The following is a 25,524-nucleotide window of genomic DNA, read 5'->3' as shown; positions in this document are numbered from 1 at the left end:
CTTTTTCCCTCTTTATTTATTCATTTATTTTATAAATTTATACTTGATGAGAGCCAAGAGAGAGGGAGCTACTTCATGTTATGTGGTGGTGTGAAATAAATAGTTTAGAATATTTTACTTGTTACCAATTAAAAAAAAAAAAATACTGTCCACATATGACCTTTCTTGTGTGGAGTTAGTGGATGTTGAGTCAGTTATTTATGCAGTTTGTTTTGACTTTTCAAACTGCTCCCATCCTTAGAATGAAAATAATTGAATGAGAAGAATGTAATATGCATTGTAATGGGAGCACTTTTGATCATGAAAGCACACAGCATATTCTTCTGTTCAGATAATATTTGAAATTAAGAGAGCTTTTCAGATATTCAGTTGAACTACATGCTTGAGGTTAGAGTCATTGGGAATGTTACTGACCGTGTTATAGCAGCAGAACGTTTCTGGTGGGAGCATAGCTTTATAAACCTGTCGTTTGCACTCTTAGGCATAAAACCAACTCCTGAAAGCACAGCTGTCTCATTCGGTTTAGGACATGCACTGCAGGATTCTGCCAGCACGGCGGTGTTGGTAACTCTGTGGCTTCAGTGCCTTAACTAGCACAGCTGCATGAGCAGGATTGTTTACTCCTGCACGTGAGAAGAAGTGTAGAATACAAAGAGCTTCAGTGTGCAGAGACCTCTGCGTGCGCAGAGTTCTATGGGTTGGCGTTACTGAGTTCAACAAGCAAGAAATGGGGGAGGAGGGAATTCACCTGAGGTCTGGGCATGCACTTCTAAGTGTTAATGATCAGCTGATCCTTCGGGCTCTTGCATTTATAATGACACTTTTAAATTAAAGACGTTTGGTTTTCTAGATCTCAAATTCTGATGCTGAAAATGCTCATTCTGTCAGCATAATCCTGTAGGATTTTAGGTTTATTTTTCAATTATGTGACCCCAAGCCCCTAGAGCTGTTCAAATTAATGAACTATATAAAACATAGAATGCTCTAATATTAAATTGTGCTGCAGAATGGGAGAGGTTACAATGGATGTGGGAGTTCCATATGGGAGTATGCTGTTAAAGTAATCACTGACTGGGTGGAGAAAAGTAGAGCTGTAAGAAAAGTATCTGGGAAAGCAGTATGGAGAACTAACCACGGTACATATATGGAAAAAGGGAACTAATGATTTTCTCAGTTGTGAAGGTGCATCAGTCTGTTCAGGGTCTAGATCCTGGGGTTTGCTGCAAAGATGCCAGTATGTGGTTGCTATGAAGGAGATGGAGAGATTAGTTTGGACAGTGTGAGAGAGTAAAGGAATAAAAAGTTAGAAAATTTAACCGATGTTTTTGCACAGGTGAATTGCCTATTTTAAGCAGCCGATATTTATACAGGCATTATTAGGCTGCCTTTTTTCTTCTTATTTTCAATGAATGTTGGTTAAGTAACTGTTTAAAAGTATAAGACTTTTCTTGGTTTTCATTTATTTTAGATATGTGAATGGCCATGCAAAAAAGCATTATGAAGATGCACAGATTCCAATGACCAACCATAAGAAAACAGAAAAACAAGAGAAAATTCAGCATACTGTGTGTATGGATTGCAGTAGTTACAGTACATACTGGTAAGAGTTTAAATGTTGTAATTTGGCAACTTTTTACATACTTAGAAGGTGAAAACTTTAGATTCCTGTGAAACATTATTACACAGCTTTTTGGGCATTTGATCCCTTGATAGAGTTATGAAATAACCCTCTGATTTTGCATGTGAATTGTAGTGCTGCTTGTGGCTGAACTCCCGCATTTCAAATGACTTAGCATTTATTTCAGAAAATTTCTGCTATTTATGTGGTCTGGAGTTGCTTCTGTTTGCTTTGGGGTATGTTGACAACCTAACCTTTTAATTGCAAGAGCTGCTGTTTGGTTGTAGTGACTCCTGTCAAATTGGTGAGCCTTTCGCCTATCCTTTGTCAGAATATCAGAAAATAAAGTAATACACTGTAGTTCCTGCCCAAGAGGTGTGAACTTGAAGTGTGAATGTGTGTGTTTTGTTTGTTTGTTTTCCCAATATTAATTTTTTTCTTCACTTTGAAAGAAAGGCTTCTTTCTGTTGGAGATTCGGTGCAACCTGGATGAGTTTGGGAAAGTGATGGATCCTGTTGGGAAGCAGTATCAACTCTGGCAAGATTAAGTAGAAGAATCACAGAAGTGATTCTTTTAACAGAATGGCCTGAGCTGATTTATTCTATCGGTTTCTTAGAGTGAGATACAACCACTCTTTAGGGACATTTAATAGTTATGCTGGCAATATCGGGTTCCCTGTCTTCCCTGTTCCTCAAAGAGCAAAGACTGGAGGTCTGTTGAAAGCAATGCTTTTGTGCGTTCAGCATCTTCCATCCTCTTCACCCTGAAGCAAAACTGTTGACAGCTGCTTCCCCATTTCCTGTTCTCTTCCTGGTTTCCCATGTATGTTGTTAACTTGTGTGGTGTGGCATTGCAGGATTTGAACACTGCAAATCTCCGGGAAATCTGTGCTTATGGTCTTGTAAAATTACTGAGTATGTAGCTCCACTGATGGGTACTTTGTTCAAATAATTGGGTATCTTTTGTGTACTTCATCAGGGAAAAATCTGTTTGCTGAAGTTTGGGTATCCAGTTCTGTGAGGAATACTTCAGTAACAAATATTTTTAGCCCCTGCAAATAAAATCACAGTGAAGTGGTCTCACCTGAAGAAATTTTGTTTGGAGCAACTCAAAAAATAGTTAGATGGTGCGTGCAGCAGTGACAAAAGCTGTATGGATGTTAAGCGTAGAAGAAGGGTTTGAGCAGCTTTGTGATGTATGGTGATTTTGCTTCTATTTACATTTTATTTAAATGACCACCATGTTTATCTGCTCCTGTGTGAAAGCATTAAGATTTTTCTAAGTGATACATATACACGGGTTACCAGCATTGGAACAGCTGTGGGGAGCAAATTCCACTTTCCCAAGTAATGCTGTTAACAACTGAGTTCTACGTTGTGGCTTTTTGTTTTGTTTGAAGTATGATCTGTCTTATAGTTACTCTGAAGGCAATAATGTGTGGAGGAATTTTAGCAGGGTATTTGAAGTCTTGATTATATCTCCATTTACTATGACAAATAGTATGCCCAACTTGCTGGGGCTTGATGAACTATCCTGGCAAGTCAGAGCACCCTGCAGACCTTATTCCAAACCCAATATGGGCGTTGCAAAATGATGACAGCCAAACTGAGGACAGTGGCATCTATTAACTATTTTAATGCCTGTATAAATACTGGATGCTTATTAGGCTGCCTTTTTTCTTCTTTCTTTGAGTGAATGTTGAACCAGAAACAAACTGCTTGTGAGGAGCAGGTAGGCACACACTTAGGAAGTTCACTGGTGCTTCGCAGCGTATTTGTGGGAGGACAGATGCAAAGCAGTTTAGCATGTGATGTCTTTTCTGCTGTAATTGAAGTAGAAGGCTGAGTCATCTGTGGATGAACTGGAACTAATTGTAGAGAGCTTTGCCTTGGGGAGTTCCTGTTGTGTATAATTCACTAACAAACTATAACTCTTCTGTGCTAATAAGAAGCTGAACAAGTTTCAAAAGCACTGTATCATTGCTTTCATTTAGGATATTTCAGTTTTTTCCTACCTGATAACCAGAGAAAAACTACCTGGATTTGTTATTGCACCCAGTTTTTTTCAGGGGAAATGAGCTTAGATGCGTAAAGATGAAACAGAAAACATTGACCAATTTCTGCCTCTGTTTCAGACAGTACTGTAGGAGCTGCTGTCAAATAGGGCTTGCCAGTTAAAGCAAATAGTTGGGTGAATCCAAGTCATAACTAGCTACTGTGGAGACTGATTTTTGAGATGTTGTTAGCTCCTTCAGTGTAGACATGAATCCAGTAGACAGTGCTGTGCTTATCCAATGATGCTTCTTTTAAGTGAACTTTTATTTAAAGATTAATATTTTATGCCAGCAATGTGGGCAACCTCAATGATTTGAAAGTCAAGGAATACCATCCTAACACTTAATTGAATTTTACTTGTGCTGTAAAAGTAATGGAGATATTTTGTTGCAGTGCTGGCTTTTATATTTTCATTTGCAATTTTGTTTACTGCACAGAGTTGAGTAGAATGCTCCTGTTCAATTTTTATCCTATGGATCCCATTACTGTGTTCCTCAGTTTGCATGCTAGCAGCAGTGAACAGGCCTGTATGGCCTCGTTTCTAAGCAGAAGGCATTTAATTCTTTGCTCTTCCTTGGCCATGTCATAAGCTTTTATGCAGTCATAAGAGCACAGTCCAGAAGAAATACCATGTGGCTGCTGAAGCTACCAGAGTTTATTGATTTTTTTTTTTTTCTTGTCCACATGCAATCTTGCTGTAAACCAAAATCAGATTGAGCAGTCTCCTGTAATTGCATTTCAGCATGGCAGTCTAGGTGCGCATGTTTTCTTTTACGTGAGCACAAGCTTTCAATGTAGCTTTGAAAGGAAAATATTTGAGTTCTGGTGGGATGGTGGTTTATTTTTCTTATTTTAATCTGAGATGAGGTTTTTATTGTATTTTATGAATTTGATAATGGTTTGAAAAATACAGGCATGCTTGAGGTATCATTAAGTTCTGACCAGCTAGGGATTTGCTTTCTGAAGGGTTTTGATCCTTCTCCTGTTCGCCTGTTCGGTCTTCACAGTGCAAAAGTTGAGAGAATCTTAATCTTTTATTTATTATGAGAGTATGACTCTCTTCTTGATTCTTTGGTCACTTTTGAGACAGTAGATGTAAGACTGTATCTTCAGACTGAGTTATGTTTGAGGTCTTCGAGAAAATCGGACTCTTGAATTCCACTTTTTGGAGGTAACCAGCCTTTCAGTTAGTTCTAAAGTACTAAGCACAAAGAGTTTACAAGAAGGACAGATCTTTTCTTCTCTTCAAGCCATCGTGTGATGCTTTCTCCTGCTGTGTTAGTGGTTGTTTTTCTGTGCACTAGAAGTAAAATGATATGTGTAAGAAGCCTGCTCTCGGAAATCAGTTTCCTGAAAGAGGAGTCTTGTAAATTTGTTTTCTCTGTGCTAATGCACAGATGGTTGGTTAGCACTGAAGAAGAAAGGCTGCCCTGTTTATATATTTGCATAATATGTTTCCCATGTTCGTTTAATCCCAGACACAATTTGCAGGTCAGATTTCTGACCCATTAGCCTCCTTGTTATCCCTAAAGGGACATGGTTGTGCTAATGTTCCCCTCTGCCCCTGCTGGGTTGATGTAAAAAATACCTAAGTGCCAAGGACTTTACAAAATTCTTTTTTAGTGTTTCTTTTTGTGACGCTCGTTCTCTTGTACTGTGCTAGCGCATGAGCATCTGAAAATGAGATTGCTTAGGACCATTATTCTGCATTCTAGAGTCAGTGGAAATTCAAGAAGGTAAAAAGCCTTTTATCAAGACAGCAAAACTTGAGTTCTTAGGTTACTCATTAAGGTATTAGCACAACTAAGGAAACTTGGATTTTCTTGTTTTTTCTTGTCCTGTAATTCTTCAAATCCAATCAGGGCTTTTAAACATAGCAGGAAGATCTGTAACCTACTGAAATGGCCAGCACTAAGCTGAAGTGTTCCCCAGTGCACACATTCACTGGCTTGCTGCCATTTTAGCAGCAAAGGAGGCCAGGAAAGACCAGGCTTTGGAGGCAGCAGAGCTGCTAAAAATAGAAAGTGCATGAAGAGGAAAATACTGTGCTAATCCATAGAAAGGACTCTCCCCAAAGTATAGAATTTGTTCCGTACAATTGTTAAAACATATTCTAGAACTGCTGTATGCAAGAAGGTGTATTGTTAATCAGTGATAATCCTGAGGAACACAAATTAAACATCTGTTTTGAATGTCAGCTTCACATATCAGAAGTAATCTCTCAGCAGGTTACCTGTAAGGTGTGTGGGCTTAGCAAATTTTAAGCTATTAAAGCATGAACTACTTCCTGTGCTGTTTATGTGTTTACCCAAAACAGATTGGTAGCAATGCTGTTATTTCTAGTAGTAGTGCCAAATATTTAGTGTTGCAAGGGAGGTGGTTTAAAAAACTTGCCCATTAAAAAGAGAAACAGAAGAAGCTTGTCTTGTTTTTAAGTGAATCTTAACATTACATTTCCACTGTTGTAAGGACCCTGACATGTAATGATGTATTTGGTTTTGTTCCTCCATCTTGGGGGAAGTGCTAGCTTGCAGTTTTACATAAAGATGTAACTGGTATGTGAGATCAGACTAAAAATAAGGTTAACATGACGTTTAGAGCATGGGAGCATGCATTAAATAATCTTTCAGCAATAAGTTGGCTTAAGAGGCTTTCAGTGAGCTGGCATCTGCTTTTGTTCCCCGTTTATAAATGTTAGTAGCTGCGCAGCTAGGGAAGCAGGGTAGCTGTGCTGGTACACCTGGGCGTGTGGGCGCGCTGGGTATTAAGGAGGAGTCGGACTCTGTATTTACGTCTTGCCAAAGCTGGCCTGGGTAGTTTGCTCTGATGGTTGTCCTCCAGGTGTGGTGTCCTGGGAGAGTGGCAAATGCAGGAACGCTTAATTAGGTAATTGTAGGCGGCTGATAAAGCTGAACAGGACTACTGAAATATTACTGGCAATAGCTGTCTTATAATTCTACATCTTGTGTAAGTATGCACAACTACTGTGTTCAGTGCTTGGAAATCTCGAGAGTTGTACTAACTTCTCTTCTCCGAAGCAAAAATCAAGAGAGATTCTGGACAGACTGGTCTTACAGACTGCTTTTGGTGGCAAGGGCCTTTACTTTCTCACCTCTGTGGTCTCTTCAGGAATTCGGTGTTTGAATTAACACTACAGCAATATGTAGCCTTTGAACTACATTGCAGATGTGTGTAACAAAGGGTGTTGTAAATTCCAGTTGTGCCTGAAGTCTATAGCTTCATTAGCTTCATTAGTTTAGGAGGCGCAGATTGGCTCTAGCAGAGGGGTAACCTGAGACGATGATGATATTTCACATTTGAGTCAGTCCTGTGCCAAAGGGAAAGGAGAGAAATAGCTACCGTTCCTATATGAAACATATCCAAAGTAAGTTAGTTTTCTTCACAGGAAGCCTTTGGTTGCCTGCCAGAATTTGAAGCTGCATTTTGGTGCTTCACAGTAAGCAGAGGGCTGACAAGCACTGCTCAGAGCTGAGTTCCTTTGTGGGATGTGGGGGAAGCGAAGCTGTGACAAGCCTCTGCTCCCTTTTTGTCGCAGTGTTCTCAAAAGAGCTGGTGTAAGTGGTGTAAAGTCTTTGCTTACCTTCCTGTTTCTCATGCCAGAATACGGGCTATCTAGTTCTTGAGATAGCTCCTGGGGAACCCTGCAGGAGTGCTGCGAAATGTCACCTGCAGCTCCTGTGCACAGCAATAAGGCTGCCGCTCCGCTGACTGCCTCCTGTGAGACAGGCTCGAGGGGGCTGTGCAGAATTCTTGGCTTACCCATGTGCAGGTGTGCATTTGCAGGGCTAGGTTTCTGTACTGACTGCAGCATTTCTGTTTCTTGGTTTGAAGGGATTTTTGTCCTTCCCCTCCCCTTTCTGCTACTACCCTGCCCCTGTGTACAGGTATTGTCTGTCCTTCCCAAATGGAAGCAGGACCATGGGAGAGGGACCGTGTCGCTCTGGGACCTCTGTTCCCCCTGTTATGCGGGCGAGAAATGCAAGGGACATAAAATACAGCAAAGCAGCAGTAATGCCATCTCGCAACAGTGTTCTCCTTGTGACAGTTTTCTCTGCTGCTCTCTCATTTCTTCAAATGGGCACGTGCACTGTGGATTTACGTGTACTTGGGAAAGTACTGAAACGAGGTGTGGGTGTGTTCCCAGCACTCCCTAAAGACCCTCCTCCCTGCCTTAAGAAATGGTCTGTAGCCTTTGTGTTTGTGCACTGTATGAGGTGTTGCTAGCCCACAGTTTGAATACTAAATTATAACGACCATCTTTGGTTCTTGGGAAACGCCAGATCTCAGTACAACATCATGCGATTGTGGACTTTCGTAACCGTTGCTTCTCCTGAGGGGCCATTGTGATTTGGCTTCCGTTTACTTTTGCTTTGAGGCAGTGGGGGGATCAGCCTCTCTCTCTTTTTCAGCTCAGTTGCTTTTTCACACTTACCCTGAAAAACCTCACAATACTAGCTTAAGTTTTATAAGAGTTTCTGTATATATAAAAGCTGTATGAGAGAGAGAGAGATACTTGTGGTTGAAGCACGAGGTGTGAGTTGCTACAGACTTCTGGTGTGACTTTGGACAAATCACATAATCTCGTAGCTCATCTTCCCTGGGCTTTTTTCTATAGCAGAAACTTTTACATTATGTGTGTATCTGTTCAGCACCTCAGGTTTTAGTGATAGCTTCACAGTATTAACAGAAATCTACATTAATAAAACCTTTGTATTCTGTTTAGCTGATGTCAGTTGATCTTTTCTGATAAATCTTCTACAGATTGTTTATTAATGTTGCTTTTGGTTACACCATATATTTGAACTTTTGTTGAACTGTAATTCTGCATTGCAAGAAGCAGGACATCAGGCTTCTAAGAAAGAACTGATCTAGAAGAAAAAACATGTAATAACATAGTGCCTGTACCTTCTCTTGCTATAGGGTAGTTTTCAGAGGAGACCAAGCTGAGTATGTAGGTGTTGTGCTCCCGTTACCCTCATAATCTTCCACTGAATCACGTCGGTGCTTCCCGCATGTAGGCTTGCGTGACTGTTTTGGAGTATTTAATGGAAATCCTTTGCACATTCTGATAGATGTTTTTCTTGCAGTTATCGCTGTGATGATTTTGTAGTCAATGATACCAAACTGGGCCTGGTACAGAAGGTCAGAGAGCACCTACAGAACTTGGAAAAGTAAGTGGTTTGTTTACACCCAGACTGCTTTGGGTGGACCTGTAGTATTGCATAATTTCAGTGATATTTCTGTTTCATATGTATATATGCATTTAATATATAGATTGTGGTCTTTCTGTGTGTGTGATACCGTGTCTGTTTAAATATCCTTTTCATCCCTGAGAAGGAGAACGAAGGGATTTAGCTGATCTCATATGTTTTGTTTCTTATACAGTGACTCTTGCAGAAGCAGCGTGTGGTGATACAGGAATGTAGATATCAGTTAACTGTCTTGCTCCCTAGCCAATGATTACTGTCTTTTTCCGTACAAGTGGGAGAGAATTTCCAGAACAGAATCATAGCTTTGTCAAAACCGGAATAAATTTCTGGAGCAGAGAAATTGAAGCAAAAATGCAGGTGGAAGTAGTCTTCATATCAATTGCATGTTTGGTTTCCAAACAAAAAGATTAAGAAGGTTTATGAACTTGGTACAGAAGAGCCATGTTTTTCCCCTGCCTTTTATCTGGCACCGTTCCAATGAAAAGGAGATGTTACAATCTCTGTGATGCAGATGCTGTGGCCTGAGTTAGATAGCAAATCGACTTTTCACAGTTTGCTTGGAAATCTTATATAATACTAAGTAGAAGTAGGTGTGCATGCAGTGCTTCCAAGTACATTGTTTTTTAAGAGTTCAAGTAGGGCTCCTGGTAAGAAACTGCTGGATCCTCTCTGGATCCTCCCTGAGTTACGTGTGTCAAATTAAGTGTGTCACTTCCTCTGTTGGTAAGATTTGCACTTTCATTAGTTTTTGATTGGCTTCTCAGGTGTGTAATGAGGTGTAAAGGCATTTAAGCATAATGAGAAGCGCACATGAGTATTTTGGAAATATCCAGGAGATCCAGCTCTGTGGGAGGTAGATGATACCGTGGGGGCTTCCATTATGTGTAATGACAGTTTTTGAATATTTGAAGGGCTTTTTAATTAAAAAATCATAAAAAAACCCCAACCCAAACAAACCCTAGAAATCTGGAAGAAGTTACGATTTTGGTATTAGATTAGAGAGGAGTCATAAACTGGTAGAATTGAGGGGCCAGTAATTTCCAGTGATACGGAAAATAAAAATTGTTCTTGATACTTTGTATTATTATCACACAAATATTATAACCTCATGTATTTTTATTTAAGTAAGAGAAGTCAGCTATAATGCCTAAGTGCTAGCACTTGAGATATTTTTGATTTTTGGTAGCTTTATTTTGCCCTGATTTTTTGAAGTTGTCTTTTTTGAAGGCTTAGATTATTTTTCTGACAGAAGTGTTTTATGAAAAATTCTGTATTAAATATCCCTTTGATTAAGGAAAAATATCAATATCTTAGATGGAGAGTAGCATGCTAATAAGGCCACTCTTGAGGGTGCAGACTGTAGCTTGCATAACTTACAGCAATTAACTCAGACATTAGTGTTGAAAATAGGATGTGTCTGTACTCTGAGGGAGTTGCAGTCTGCTTTAAGACTGTGAAAAGCGTATGTTGCAGTGAGGAAGCTCTTTGCTGTCTTAATGACAACTGATGGCAGATGTAATTGCTGTGCTGAACATTAGGATGATTATCTGTTGTCCATTTCACACAGTATTTTGTTTTTATAGTAAGTGACCTCTTTTAATTATTTCCCAACAGTTCAGCCTTTACATCAGACAGACATAGGAAAAGAAAACTCTTGGAAAACTCATCTCTGAACAGCAAGTTACTAAAAGTAAATGTAAGTATGATAGATCCAGGACAGTGAGTTTAAGGGGTTTTTCTAAGCCTGTTGAGGCCTATAGTTGGCCTAGACTTGAAATAGGCCCAGCCAGTTCCCCAAATTCTGCTTGCTGCACTTTGTCTTTCTCGTCTCCTGACCGCGCAACTCGAAGAGCCCCTCTCACAAAAGAATGTTTGATATTCTGCAGCATTTCTGTTGACCTAGACTTGGAGCTTCCCTGTGCTCAAGAAGGGTTTCATGTCAAGATGGTGTTTTAGGGCAGTTTGAGCTTGGTGGGACTGGTGAAATCTGAAGGAACTAGTACCTATTGGGATTAAAACAAGGCTAGACATAAGACTTTTCTGAGCAGACAAGATTTTTTTGTCTCCCTCTTTTCTAAAATTTTTTTTAGAGTGCACAAGGCAGAGAAGCAGGTGCACTGTCTTTTTCTAGGGGAATGAGAAAAGAATTGTTAGGAAAAAAGTAAAAATATGTAACATTTCTAAAAGAGCTTGGTAAAACTTGCTTTCAAAAGGAACTGTGGACTATTCTGAAAGCTTTTCTCACTCTTACCTCTCTTCTTACTGCTATTTCAACTTGACATCTGCAGAATAGCACCCAGGAGAGGATGATCCCGCCCTTGCTAGATAGTTGAAGGGCTACATAGTTTCTTCCAGAGAAAGAATACAGAAAGAGCTGCTCCTCCTTGGCCCTTGGGGCTGCAGGACAGCAACGGAGCCAAAGGGAGCTGAAGTAATAGCTGTCCTGCGCTATGAGGGACAACTACTTGAATGCAAAGAGAAGTTCTTGAGAGGAGTATAGATGGAAATAAGCGGGTGGGGTGGAGCAAAGAAGTCAGTTGCTGTTTTACTTTAAAAATGCACTACCTACCAGTCCATTTAGGGTCCTCTGAATGTGCTGTGTGTGCTTCCTGTACTGTCCCAATCTTGGGGTGATTGAGGAAGCCTGGGAGTGGTGGTTTTTGCCCTGGCAACACACAGCATAACTGTCTGGAAAACTCAAAGCCAGTAGAAACCAGAAGGAAAATTCTAGGGAATGTGTAGATACAGAGAAGACAGAATTATAAAGGACGAACGTAATGCTGCTCTTTATTCTTCTTAGTCTGTGCTGTTTTCCTAGTTTTATTAATACTTGAATATTGTCCGTGGCAACAGATGACCTTTATTGTTGGCGCACTGCATCGTTATCTAGAAAAGACAGGGCACTGCTGTTTGCATCAATATCCTGCTGTCTCACCTTGGGCAAGAGTGAGAAAAGAATATGCTAAGGACACTGTGGTGTTTGTATTTAAAAGTTTTCTTCCTTTATTGGAAAACAGGTCTCTCTTTAAACAATTCTACTGAATTGGTAAATTGCTTATGTAAAAAATACTTTTTTTTTTTCTTTTTTAACAACATATACACAAATATCCTGCTGTCATTAGTTATTAACCAGAGATGATGTTTGTGATAGATTTGGGGAGGAAAAAAAGTTCTATTGGAGCACTTTGAATACATATTAGGTAAACTGGATTTGCATGAAGTCTTTGGTGTCAAGTAATATGTTCATTTTGAGATACTACTACTAAAAGATAGTCTAGCTTTTGAATTCTGTTAGAACAATCACAAATGCCCAAATATTTGATGAACTTTCAATGTGATATTTTGTAGAGAGTGGAATGTGTCCAAGTGTTGCAGATTCTAGAAATCATAAATACAACACTGTCCACATTTCTCTTCCCTCTCCTCCCAGCACACCCTGAAGATTATTTGGCAAAAAGCAAGCTCACCTGTGGGTAACATTATTCTAACCTGTTGAAACTCCTAGACTGGAAATGGTGTATATTTTGCTTCTCTTCATTCAACATATTGTTTTTATCTTTGCACAGTCTAACTTGACTGTTTCTTTCCCAAATAAATACTGTTTGTCTTTCACACACCCTCCTGGCCACCACAAAACACCACCGAGGCAGCAGACTAGTGCTGGTGACTTAAAAACAACCTGCAGGCTGCCATACTGTGCATATTAGACATAGGACTAGATGGATAAGGATTGGTATTTTAATTTTTCAAAAGCATTTTAGGGAAATAGCTGTCCAGTTCTCACTGAACATTATTGGAGTGGGAATATTTAACATATATACACACAAATACTTTGCAGTAAGAGCCTGTGATTAACTCTTGTGTTGTCCTGTTCTAGATCTGTTTGCACAGGAGAAGATAACAGTATAGTTTTCTGTTGGCAGGAATGAGTAAGAAACAGGTTTCATGTCACAATCCAGCTTCAAGGCAGTTCGAGCTGGTGAGGTGGTTGCTTTGGCTTTTGGGTAGTTTATTATGGTTTAAGTCTATGCTGACAGAATGGTAACAGCTCTGTGGGGAGAAAGTGGGGGGTACAACAATAAGTCTTTCTCTAACTTAACTGTTCTCATTTCCAGGGAAGCACCAATGCCCTTTGTGCCACAGGCCTTCGGAACCTGGGGAATACGTGTTTCATGAATGCAATCCTTCAGTCGCTCAGGTACCTCCGAAGCTTTCCCCATGCCTCTGTGAGAGTAGTTGTGTGCTGTAGCATTAGGCAAGGGAATCTGGCAAGTTACCACTGTGCGAAAATGTACCTGGTTGTGCAGGTACCATGAAGTTGTGTTTCGCAGTGTGAGTGGCTGCAGTGGTGCAGTGCTGCAGAGGAAGCCTGCCGTGTCCTGAGAGGAGAGGAGAGTGCTCTTTCATGGCTGAGGATGTTGAAACATGTTGATGCTTATGGTCTCTCTGAAAGCAGAGACAGCACTTTGAGGGATGAGGTCTCACGGAAGCGGGTAGGGGAACAGCTTCTGCCGTGCTGAGATGTTAGATGTTCTTGCTGCCAAGACCACCTCTGATCTGTAACTGTCCTTCTGCATTTCTGAGTTTGCCTGCTTCACTGGGAGACTTAGACTGGGAGACTACTGGGTCAGGCTATAGCAGGAGTAATGGGTCTCCGTTTTCTTTTCTGTCATTCAGGGTTCACTGGCAGGAGTTGGGACACGTGCTGCTTATGTTCCATTACTGGGACTTTGGTAGCAGAGCTTAGGGTTGATGGGTGGTGGCAGACATAGGAGCTACCTCCTCAGCAGATGCAGTCTGGTTTGTTAGGGAATGCCGTCTGATACTTAACAGTTGTCATGGTATCTTCTAGCCAAAGCAGAGCCCAAATGTTAGTTCAGGTAGTTGGACTGATGATGGTATTTACAGATCTGCTCAGTCATTTTCAGAAGATAAGTATTTGCTACAGTATTTCTTGTATCTTGAATTGCTGGTGATGGCCATCCTCTGTCACTGCATGAAGTTGTGTTGATGCATTTCAAAGAACAGTCTCCAGAATACATAATATTCTCTTTGTTCCTGCCCTTTAAGGATTTCATTTATTTCTCCTTTTTCCGTAGTAACATTCAACAGTTTTGCTGTTACTTCAAAGAGTTGCCTGCTGTGGAGCTGAGGAATGGGAAGACAGCAGGCAGGCGAACTTACCACACCAGGAGCCAGGGAGACAACAATGTGTAAGTTGCACGTTCCTTGTTAGCACTGAGCAGCAAATGCTTGGGTAATAGAGCCGCTAGGCACTTTCAGTGTTGCAGGCGTAGAAAAATTATTCATGGGTGGCAGTGTCATAGAGAAATAGTTGACTATACAAAAGAAAAGAAATTTGTATCACTTGCAGTTTGCTTACATAGGTGTGGTGCTGCAGGGGGAAGCAGTCAGATACATCAGAAAGCACTGGAGTGTAACTGCATTTAAAGTAAGGTTGAGAAGTGCTTAGTTGTATGTAGTCCAGACATTCTGTTACTCAGTTACAGTTAAAATACAGTCCTGGGGATGTGTCTGCAAGTGAACCATTGGAGGAAAAAAAAACCAAAACAAAAAAACCCACATGTTAAAGGGATGATGTTATTAGCAGAGTCTACAGTAAAATGGCAAAAGGTGGACAGATTTCCCCGTGAGTCCTCAACATCTCAAATGTAATTTTCCTAACCTGTGTCTCTCTGTAGTATTATGGGTGGGATTTTGGATATAAAATTTCTGAAGTACTGGAAAAGGGTATTTACCCAATTGTTACAGTCTTAACCAAAGTCATGTTTGATATTTGTACCATTGAGCTAGTAAACCTGTAAGGGTTATAACACAAACCCATATTAATCCCCATATTAATCACCAGCGTTTCCTTTTTTTCCAGTTCATTGGTGGAAGAATTCAGAAAGACACTCTGTGCTTTATGGCAAGGAAGCCAAACTGCATTTAGTCCGGAGTCTTTATTTTATGTTGTTTGGAAAATCATGCCAAATTTTAGGTAAGTTTTGTAGAATAAGAACCTTATTCTTGATTGCAACCTTGTATTGCTGGTGTCCTACTCTTAAATTGTGCTGAATCTGTGGGATGAACTCTGTGCAGCTCTCCCATATACCCACAAACATTCTTGGAAAAGGATCTTGACTTTGATCAACAGTTTGTGTTCATTGGTAGCGCTTTTCTTTCTGTGCCTTTCTGCCACATGTTACATGGAGCAGTGTTGGAGAGGACAAACATCTCAAACTCTAATGTATTAGTTGTTCCTTTGAGACAGTTCTCCAAAGGGCAGAAGAATCAAGGTAAGTGCCAAACGCATGGTGTTGACAGAACCCAAGCTTGGCTGCAGTAAGAAAGTGATGTAGTCAGATTAAAAAAGGTACAGCACCTACAGGCCTGAATGGAAACATACTGGCTGAAACTTCCTTGATTCTCTCAAAATACTGTAGTCACCAGCTGGACATGGAATAAGGGCTATCAGAAGAAAAATCTTGTTCATAATAGGCATTTTTGTGCCCATACTGACAAAAAAGACAATAAAAAGAAAGGGGAAAAGGTTACCCAAGTAAATCGAAGTATCATTCCTCTCCAAGGTCTCCCTGTCCTGGCCCTTGAACTTCTTTCAAAGGAGCACTGAAACCTGTTAGGATATATTGTGATGAAGGTAAGTTGCTCCGTGTTCTCAGGTAGTAAAGATGTTCTGTTATCTGTTACATCTCCAGCAGTGCTGAAAAGATGCTGTGAACACATCTGCTCAACGAGTAACCCGAATAACACAAATCTATCTGTTCTAGTCTTCACACTGCCAAATATGTTTCACTTGGCTTATGAGAATCAAGGAAGTTTAATACCAGTAGTTGCAAGCAGTGACCAGAACATTATAGGCAAGTGAACATCAACCATAATGTCCTTGAGCACTTTCGCTATTATAGTCTTCGCTATAATTCTTGTTAGACTAAGTGAGAAACCAGTTCATTAAAGTTCCTCGAGCAAATTTTCAGCACTGTGGGTTCAGCTTTTAAAAGCGCTGTTTGTTGGAGTTCTCCCCCCTCCCCTTTTTATTCCCAGGTAGAACATGTGGGAACATGTCCATGATAAATTGATAAGAGAACTTGTTAAATCACATGGAGAATAGTCAGCTGCTCAGTACGTTCCTGCTCCCACATGATCCAGGGAGAAAATGTGAATTTGTTCTGTGCTCAACTGTACCTTGTAAAAGCTAATGATGTGACAGTTCTAGTTCTGCCTTGTGTGCTTCTGGTGAGACAGGGAGGTGGCGGATGGACATAGACGTTGTTAACAGCAAACCCGCTGTTTTGGCTTCTGCTTTATGAAGCCTGAAGTGACGGGGCAGGGGGAGGAAACACAGTTTGAAACCTGATGTATTAGCCCAAAGCAATTGCTATTATTAAAGGCACGGTGTGCCTGCCTCCAAGGCCTGCAAGGGCTGTTCTTCTTACAGAAGGTTATAGAAGAAACTGTTGCTGCTGCACTCCATGGCTCTCTGTCCTGTATTGCCTTCACAGGGTGCAGAATAACCTGTACGGTTACTGTGAGCACAGCGGGAGTGCCTCTGAGCTCTCATGCTGCTGTGCAAGTCCTGCTCCTTGACTGTGGGACAGAATCTGCGGCTGTCACTCTGCTGCATGCCAAGATAGTTCTGTAGTGTCGTGCTGAGTTGCAAGATGTGTATTTTGCTGATGTAATGCTCTGTTTTCCTAGTAACTGTTCCTGTTTATAGCCTCTCTTGTTCCTGGTAGGAAGAGGAACATCGGAGGTGGGCTTGAATTGAATTGCTTCAGGTGGCTGGAGATCAGTCTTTAAATTACACAAGCTGACTATCAGAGAAACTATGCTTTTTTGCTGATGGGCTTTTAGATCATAGTTTATTTTAAACAGTGCAACGTCCATATCATCATGTTCTTTTAAAGATCTGTATCTATACTTAGGCTTTTTAACAAATCCAAAGAATCTGCCATCTATAATGAAAATACTGGTATGCAAGTATAAACACGTGCACCAGGAGCACAACCAACAATGGGGAGTGATTCCAAAGGTTATCTCATCAATTTTTTTGCAGAGCAAGGGTGCCATATACTTCAGAGCTCTTTTATAAAAAAGTGTCTGAAGCGAAGACTTTCCATAAATGTCATCTTCAGCTGTTTATTATGATTGCCTATATGTTTATTAAATTGAAGAAATGTGTATTCAGTTAACCAAGCAAATCCTGCTTTATCCTAGCAACTTCAAAATTATCCTGCAGTGTGCACAGTTACTGTGCAGCTTTGAAGCTGAGGTCTGTTTTACTACCTTGTTTGATAGTAATGATGTGTAATTATTTTGTGACTTTGGGAGAATAAGTCCTGTTTTGGGCTGTACAGGACTCTGGCCTGGTGAAGCACAGCTCTGTTTCTGTGCCAGCTTTTCTGTTGTAAAAGGGTAGGTTGTACTGCTGATGTTTTTCGGGGTGCTGTAAGATCCACATACAAACTTAGTGGTTTCTTTTAAAGCTGCTGGTTTGGAAGAAAGCATTACTGTAATTCTGCAAGATGAAAAGGATTTATTTAATTTTTATTTCGTTACCTCCTAGCAATAATTTTGTAGGATGTACCCATGTTCTTCACGAAGCACATCAGCCTCACACTGCCTACTTCTGTTGCACCAAGTCTTTTCTCATTTCTTTCCAACCCCGGGTACTGTTCCATGAGGCTTGGGGACATATTTCCCTCCCCTGAGCAGTAGCATAAAAAAACCCATCTCTGTTCTGTCCCAGACATTCCTGTGTGACAGTTACTGCCAATACTTATGTGGAATGGTGAGGAGGAAAAGGGGCACGGGAGGCATGATAAAGCAGCTTAAACAAATGGACAGGAGGAGGAGGGAAAGCCAACTCTTCTCTGTAGGCATTTTTTTTTGTAACTGGGCCTTCAAAGGCTTGCACGTAATTATGTCAGTGTTGCACAAAGCTGTCAGTGTTTCGCTTTGTATGCTTTGTGATTTCATCTCAGTGTACATCTCATGGCAAATGAATAGCAGGTGTTTGTTAAATGTGATGCATGATGTAGCTTAAATAACTTCAAAAGCATATTTTACCCTGATGGCTTCTCTGTTCACTTTGATTAGGTTTGTTAGTGGTGAAATAATAACGGTGACTCTTTGAGCAGCACTGCTGCTGCTGGTATGACTCAGCTGAGACCAGAGCCCTGTCCTGCCAAATTCAGATGCTCAAGAGATGCTCTGGATACCCCACCATTACCTCCCTGTCTCAGCAAATGGTGTGTGGGTTATGCAGGGCAGGTGTGTGATTCTGAGCACGGCTATAGATCTCGCCCTAGAGGAGGAAAGAAATATTTACTTCATTTTAATAGTTTCAGACTTCATGTTGTTGCTGAGAGATGCATGTGGAAAGCAAACCCAAAGATCAAATTTCTGGCTTTGGTGGGGTGGGGAACAAACAGGCAAGTGAACACCTGGAACTGCCAAAGTGAGTGGGATCAGTGGCTGAATGAAACCACCCAGAAATACTGACTCTGAATCCACCAGGAACAAGACATTGTGTCGTGTCTTTCTTTTGAATCTTACCAGGTTTGAGATGTCAATATATTGACTATAATTTACAGCAGTTTCAAAGCAGGGATGAATAAATAGTGTGCTGCCTGAACCAGATTCATAACAAGTCTGTGGAGTTACTAATCAGATGTAGTCAGTAACAAAGAAAACAGAGCAATGCTTTGTGTGGGTGAGGGGAAGGCGCTGCTACCATGGCATGCTTTTAATTAACGTGTATACGAGCCCTGGGATGCTGCTAGCACAGACTTGAGTTTGGTGAGGCCAATTAATGTCAGCTGAATAGGTGAGCAAATGTTATGTGTCTGCTGCTCCCTGTTGTTTTCTGAAAGTTCTCTTCCTAGCTAAAACGTGTATTCTTAAATGTTTCTCCAGCCTGAAGAGATGATGTGCAGAGGGAGCGCTGCAAAGGACCAGAATCCTTACTTTGTCTAGCCATAGCTGTTTGTTCCCAAAGACTACTTGGAAAACTCTGTACAGTCTGCTCAGTGTTATTAAACAAGCAAAGGTTCTTTCATGTGACCCTGCTGCTCTGTGTGTCAGCACTGAAGCAGCCTATGTATGTGGTGGTGATGTTGCTTTTTGTTGTTCCTTTTCTCTTAAGGGGATACCAGCAACAGGATGCCCATGAGTTCATGCGTTACCTTCTGGACCATCTACACCTCGAACTCCAAGGTGGCTTCAATGGTGTTTCACGTTCAGTAATTTTGCAAGAAAATGCTAGTCTGTCTGGAAGCAACAAATGTTGCATGTAAGAAGTGTGGTTTTTAAAAAATTTCTTCAAAACCTTAATGCCTTTGTATGGGTATGTGTGTGGTGGGTCTGGAACGACAAATTCATGGTTCCTTGTTTTTCTTTAGTGCCTCTGTGATGTTACGAATTGCAGAGCTGCAGGTTATAAAGTATCAACATCCTATAGGATGTGCTTTCTTTCAAAAGGATCAGCCTTTTTTCATAGGTGTGAGTGAGTACAGGCTAAGTTATAAGCACATTTTAATTCATTAGTCTTTCAGAAATAAAAAGAACTTTGTATTTTCTATTCTATACCCGTATAGAATTCCTTGTTCAGAGAATCTCATTGTCTTAGGGTGACAGATGGCCTGAATGATGTAGGAGCAAAAGAAGATGGCCAAGTATTTATAGGTTTAAATTGTCAGCAGACCTCCTGGATTAACGAGTGAGCAATGCAGTTACAGTTGGGTCAGTTTTCCTGCAGTTGATCTTGCTATATTTGCGTATCACTTGAGGCAGTTAGAGCTGTTCCTTTTTTTCCTGCTAACTTTGACTTTCATGTTACTGTGTGTCCTGACACAGAAGTAATCCAGGTGTTTTGCTCCTCTTTCTGTACTTCTCAAAATACTGTTCTTTCTGAATTCTAGCCCAGGTGTTTTCTCTCAGGTTGAAATTATCACAGAGGGAAACCATTTTAAATTTCTTCAGGAAGGAATGTTAAGTCAGTTCAGCCTGCACATTTGGTCCCCAAGTCCTCAGATTCCCTACCTAAGAGTTGAGTGAGTTTTTCCTCCCTATACTGATGAGGACACAGTAAGCAGGTTGGAGAGATGCAGGATTTTATAGATGCTTCATTAGGGAAAGCCTAGAGTTCAGACTGTGCTTTTTACCACATTGATGTTGCTTTGCTGATGCTTAAAAACCCCACAAAAAGAATCCTAAAATGTTTCTAGAATTTAAAGTGTATTTGAAAAGTAAACCAGTTCTGTTCTGTCAACATTTTAACTTCTTTCACATCCCTACAGTCAATTTGAGAATGGCTGTTCAAATGCGTGGTGAGGTGGAGCAAGCCACCTTCTGTCAAGGGCAAATGGAGGTCACGTGCACTTAAATGCCTCCAGTAAAGCCATAAACACGCTGTGAATGCTGCCTGAGCGCTGGCTGATGTGGGTGGCCATTTCCTTCTGCTCACCCAGCAGCATGCACATTCACTGCAGAGATGGAGGTGGAGTGCAGATGTGGAACACGGGTTTCTGCAGGCTTGTGGTGTCAGATCTGCAAGCACTAACTAGCAAGTTTAAAACTTATATACAACTTTTAATTTTTTTTTTTTAAATTGGACTGTGAGAAGTAAGTCCATTACATAATCTGCTCAAAAGATTGAGAGCAATGAAAGCACAGAGGATGAGGATGATATGTATTGTTTCTTGTATCTTAATGTAAGTGAAGCTGCCTTTGGAAGTGAAGTACAGACATCATATGCTTTAAGAAGTCAAAATTACTTGTAACAAAGGGTATAGAATTAAAACAAAAATATCTCGACCTACCTACAAGGGAAGAGTTTTGTTTCAGAAGCAGCCTTAATTACAGGGTTAAAATACTGTGCCCCTGTGAGCATCAGCTCTCCACCACAGAAATGCAGTCAACTGGAATACTCTCAGCACTGAAATCTGGAGCATCTGCTTAGAGCATATGCAGCTTTCTTCAGGTACAAGATAAAACAAAAGTATTGTAGCAGCTAAATATCTGCACTGTACAGTTCTGGGGTGAATGAAATGCCTGGTGCGTGACCTCAGTCCCTGTTTGTTACACATGGACAAACTGCTCTGCCTAGGAGCAGTCAACATGTACCAGGTATTGAAAATTAAGCTCAGATGTTCTGGCTGACTTTACCTCTATGATGTGGTTTGTCTAGAAACGGAGCATCTACTGTTGTCACAGCCATTTTTGGAGGCATTCTTCAAAATGAAGTCAACTGCCTAATATGTGGGACTGAATCTAGAAAGTTTGACCCATTCCTAGGTAAGTTGCCTCTTGCTTTCAAAATACCCGATGCCTTAAGGCAGAAAAATAAACCTGAAGCTTGATATATTTACATGTCGCGTGACTGAACTAGTTTTACCCTGAAAAGCTAGGCATTGTTTTATTCAGCCCTAATTTTTCTTTAATCTTTGTTTTTCTAGACCTTTCACTAGATATTCCAAGTCAGTTCAGAAATAAACGTACTAAAAATCAAGAAAATGGACCAATGTGCACATTGCGAGGTAAGAGTGCTTGGAGAATGAAATCATTACCAGGACTAAGCGTAGATATCTAGGGTGTCTACTCCAGTGCAGCCAGGCTTTCACCTAGGCTGTGACTTGGTGCCCCATGCCATCTCATTTTATGAAATTCTGTGGTAGAAGGTGCCAAAATAATTTTCCCTGTAGGTTCTACTCCCAGTCACTGTGTATTGACATGCAACTATGGTAAACTGGGGCCGAGAACTGCTTCAGGAGGTCAGCTAAATATCAATGAGGTTTCCAGTGCAGGTTTTTCTTTGTGGTCAGAGTATTTCTGAAGTATTACAGTCCTTCCAGCCAATGCTCACCTGCGTTCCTGCCTACTGGCATTTGCTATGGCTCTGTCCTTAAACGTCTGTGCCCCTTGCACACAGGAAGGATGGCTCTTGGGTGTTCTGCTTTTCAAACGTACGTACATACAATCCTGCAAACTTGGGCAGTAGTGCTGTTATTGAACTCGTTTTGAAGTATGCTAATTTTTACAGATTTGTGCACATACTTGCTGTAAACTGTGAAACCCCCTTATTTCTCTGCTCACTTTGTATCTAAAACCATCTCACCTTTAAAAGCTGTTCTTTGTTAGACAGTCATTTAGTTTCTTTTGAAAACAGTTGTGCTGAATGTTGGACAGAATCTTGTGTAAAAAATGGAGCTTTCGTGAATGCCTTTTATTCTCTTGAAATGCTTGTAGCTGTGTTTTCAGGCACAGGGAATGCTGCATGTTACAACATGTTAATATATGTAAACACATTATTACACAGCTTTTTGTTGCACAAATGTATATAATAACTAGAATGACTGCAGCAGATGTGTACACTTTTCTATATTGCTGTAGTTGTTGCATTTCACTCAATGTCATCTTGAATCAGGTTTATGTGGGTGGTGGGTTTTTTATATCTTGTTCTTTTTTTCAGATTGTCTTCGCAGTTTCACAGACCTGGAAGAACTTGATGAGACAGAGCTGTATATGTGTCACAAATGCAAAAAGAAACAGAAGTCCACCAAAAAATTCTGGATTCAGAAACTACCAAAGGTTTGTATAAGCACGAAAAGTAACAGCATGATAAGATGTCAAAGGAAATAATGACTCCACTGTTAGTAATCCTCCCCTAGGCTATTGCAGATGTCTAGCACTAACCAAGTTCAGCCTCTTCCTCTAATGCATCCATTTAATTTTTTTTTTTAAACCTGTAGGTGCTATGCTTACACTTGAAACGATTTCACTGGACAGCATATCTGAGAAACAAGGTTGATACATATGTTGAGTTTCCCTTACGAGGCCTAGACATGAAATGCTACTTGTTAGAGGTACGAAGACTCGCTGACACTTTCTGTAGAAATTTGTTCCACAACATACATGTTGATTACAAATTGTAGTAGGTGCTATTGAACTCTTCAGAGTTTTCTGTCTTTTTACCCACAGCCTGAAAACAGTGGCCCAGAAAGCTGCCTGTATGACCTTGCGGCTGTTGTTGTGCATCACGGTTCAGGGTGAGTACACGGAGCGAGCCTGCTCCCTTCTCCCCACTGAAGTACGGGTCGAGTTCATTAAGGTTTTTCTGTCCCTAGTGACTGACTGTATTTTTACTGGTAGAAATAAGCAGTAAATTATAAACTTGCATGGAATGAAGCTGAATTAACTGCAGCTCTACACAGTTATTCCTGTGAATGCCCACTGGCCATCTCTGGGATAATGACTAGAAGCGTGAGATAGGATGAAAAGAGTCTAGTTCCTCTAGGAATGGAAAGCCCTAAACCAACAGAGCTGCTCAAGGGGCCTGCCAGAAGTTAGCACCTCATTTTGAAATTCTTAGTACAAAGCATAAATTTTTTTTTCCTCTTTTATTTGAAAGGTGCACACGCATTTATGCTAAGAGTACATGTTTGGAACAACGGTAGACTAAGATTGGCACAGTGAAAGCAGTTACCCCCCTGCGTTTACCTTCACTCCTACAGGCATGAACTTCAAAGTGACTGCTAACAGGCACACCGCAAGGCTGGCTAGTGTTCCTGTTTTGAAGTGAAGTTGCGGGGTGGCTGTTGTTTTGTTTTTTCCTTCTCCCAGACCAGGATGGATCTGTTAAGAGTAACAATAGTAGGGACAAGGCAGCTCTTTATCCTGAGAGAAGCGTAGTTTGGGCAATCACTTTCTGGGTGTGAGCAGTGACAGTTTTCTTAAACTAAACCCCATTAATCAAAACCTTGCTGATACCTCAGTTTCATTCAAAGATACAAAGTTCTCTCCAGGAAGCCTGCCCTTTTGCTTTCTCCAGAGGAATGGTCTGGACTCAGATTTGACTGTGAAAGGCAGTAGCACCGCTGGTGTGTCAAAGCTGTAGAAAACTAGATGGGACAGCAAAGGAAAGCTGGTCATGATTAGAATTAGATGGTTGGAAACATTGAGCATGTGTTGTTATAACACGTGAGCAAGCAAAAGTAGGCCTTATCTGGGGGTGGCAGGGTAATGAAAATTGATGGGTTTGTAGTTCTGGTACATCAGATTCAATAAATATGGCTCCACAATGTAAATCTGTTTAAGATAAACTTGAAACATTTTCTTGGTATTCTGGGATTAGTTTTGCTGTGAGTGCTTTTGGTTATATTTAGACTATGTGAGTCTCTCTAGACCTAAATTGGGAAGATTTCTGAAAACAGCATAGTGAAGTTTCTATAGCTAATGCTTGAATCATAACAGATAATAGACTTGATTTTTTTAAACATGGACATTCAGTGTTGCAAGAAGCCTTGCTTGAACAAAACCTATGGGATGCTAGTAAGTTCATACAAAAAAGCCTTTCAGCTCATCTCACTAAGGGATTATTTTACTTAACATGAAACTTTGAGCCCCGCAGCTTAAGAAGGGAAGCACCTTACCGACTGTTGTGGAGTGCTGTCAGTTCCTTTCTTCCTCTGGTTCCTGGAAGTCTCTTAGCCCTAATACAGAATGCATCGAGAATGCATCGAGAATGAGGTGGTCTGTCTCCTTCTGATTGTCCTTTCTTTCCCCGCCTCCTCCCTGCTGACAGCGTTGGCTCTGGACATTACACCGCGTACGCAGCTCACGAAGGCCGTTGGTTCCATTTCAACGACAGTACTGTAACTTTGACCGACGAGGAGACTGTGGTAAAGGCCAAGGCCTACATCCTCTTCTACGTGGAACGGCAAGCCAAATCTGGATCAGATAAACTTTAATACCTCCTTTTAATTCTCACTTATCAAGTCCACCGGACAAAACATTTCCATTTTTCCATAAATACTTGATCCAAGACTATTAATTTCATTGTGCACTTTTCAGTTTCCTCTTGTGGGTTTTAGTTTTGTTGTGTCAATGGTAGCATTTGACTTACTGAACTTGTACAACTTGTACACAAACTAACTTTTTTTTTTAGTTATACCAGAAAACCTCAGCAGATTTTGATTTGCTGCTTTAGTTGTGATAACTCAATTTTTATATATATAGTTTCATGAAATACTTAGTTATTTGACTTTTTTGTATTAATGTTTTCAGTTCTCACTTTCTAAAGGCACATTTACATCAGAGAAGCTTTCTATCCTCCTTACAAGCAAGATAAATGTGCTTCTGATTATGAAGAGCAATACAACTTCATGCTGTTCTCACAGCTGTTATGTAGATGTGATTTAATCTCTTTATATCAAGGAACTGTTTGCACGTACCATTTTCCCTCGTGCAAGAAACTAAACAGTGACCTCTGAACAATCATTCTTTGTCTGTAGAAGAGAGGAGATGTGGCATCATTAAATAGACCAGGTAATTGCTGCTGTATTGGTGTGTATTCAGGCTGCTGACTTTCAGGAATCATTGTAAATAAACACTTGGTTCAATTGTATCTATATTGCAGTTTAATTCAAGTATTCCTTATATATGCTCTGCCTTCCCCCCTTCAAATTTAAAAATCCTAAAATATATGTCTAAATTGTTCTGTGATTTATGTTTTCTTAGCCAAACCTGAATTGCCTTAAGACTTCCTCGTGTTTTCAGACCGTCATCCTGAAATTTGATCACAAACACTTAATTGCTTGA

General features: G+C 40.5%; 1 protein-coding gene across 1 annotated transcript in view; it reads left to right on the top strand.

Moving 5' to 3' along the window:
- The window catches only part of USP3 (ubiquitin specific peptidase 3), a gene marked incomplete at its 5' end in the record, with an annotated part of 26,161 nt that extends 941 nt beyond the window's left edge, over nt 1-25,220 (top strand). The window contains 13 exons of the mRNA XM_010085213.1: nt 1,469-1,600; nt 8,782-8,865; nt 10,519-10,600; nt 13,020-13,102; nt 14,004-14,117; nt 14,792-14,905; nt 19,073-19,219; nt 21,116-21,222; nt 21,384-21,464; nt 22,397-22,515; nt 22,677-22,790; nt 22,906-22,973; nt 24,509-25,220. Coding sequence (XP_010083515.1) covers nt 1,469-1,600; nt 8,782-8,865; nt 10,519-10,600; nt 13,020-13,102; nt 14,004-14,117; nt 14,792-14,905; nt 19,073-19,219; nt 21,116-21,222; nt 21,384-21,464; nt 22,397-22,515; nt 22,677-22,790; nt 22,906-22,973; nt 24,509-24,674 — 1,411 coding nt within the window. The remainder of the gene's footprint in view (nt 1-1,468; nt 1,601-8,781; nt 8,866-10,518; nt 10,601-13,019; nt 13,103-14,003; nt 14,118-14,791; nt 14,906-19,072; nt 19,220-21,115; nt 21,223-21,383; nt 21,465-22,396; nt 22,516-22,676; nt 22,791-22,905; nt 22,974-24,508) is intronic.
- Between the last annotated feature and the right edge of the window lie 304 nt (nt 25,221-25,524).

Source organism: Pterocles gutturalis, unplaced genomic scaffold (assembly GCF_000699245.1).
Source record: "Pterocles gutturalis isolate BGI_N339 unplaced genomic scaffold, ASM69924v1 scaffold42110, whole genome shotgun sequence".
NCBI lineage: Eukaryota > Metazoa > Chordata > Aves > Pterocliformes > Pteroclidae > Pterocles > Pterocles gutturalis.
The sequence above is the reverse complement of the archived record's forward strand: the minus strand, read 5'-3'. Positions and strand labels throughout refer to the sequence as shown.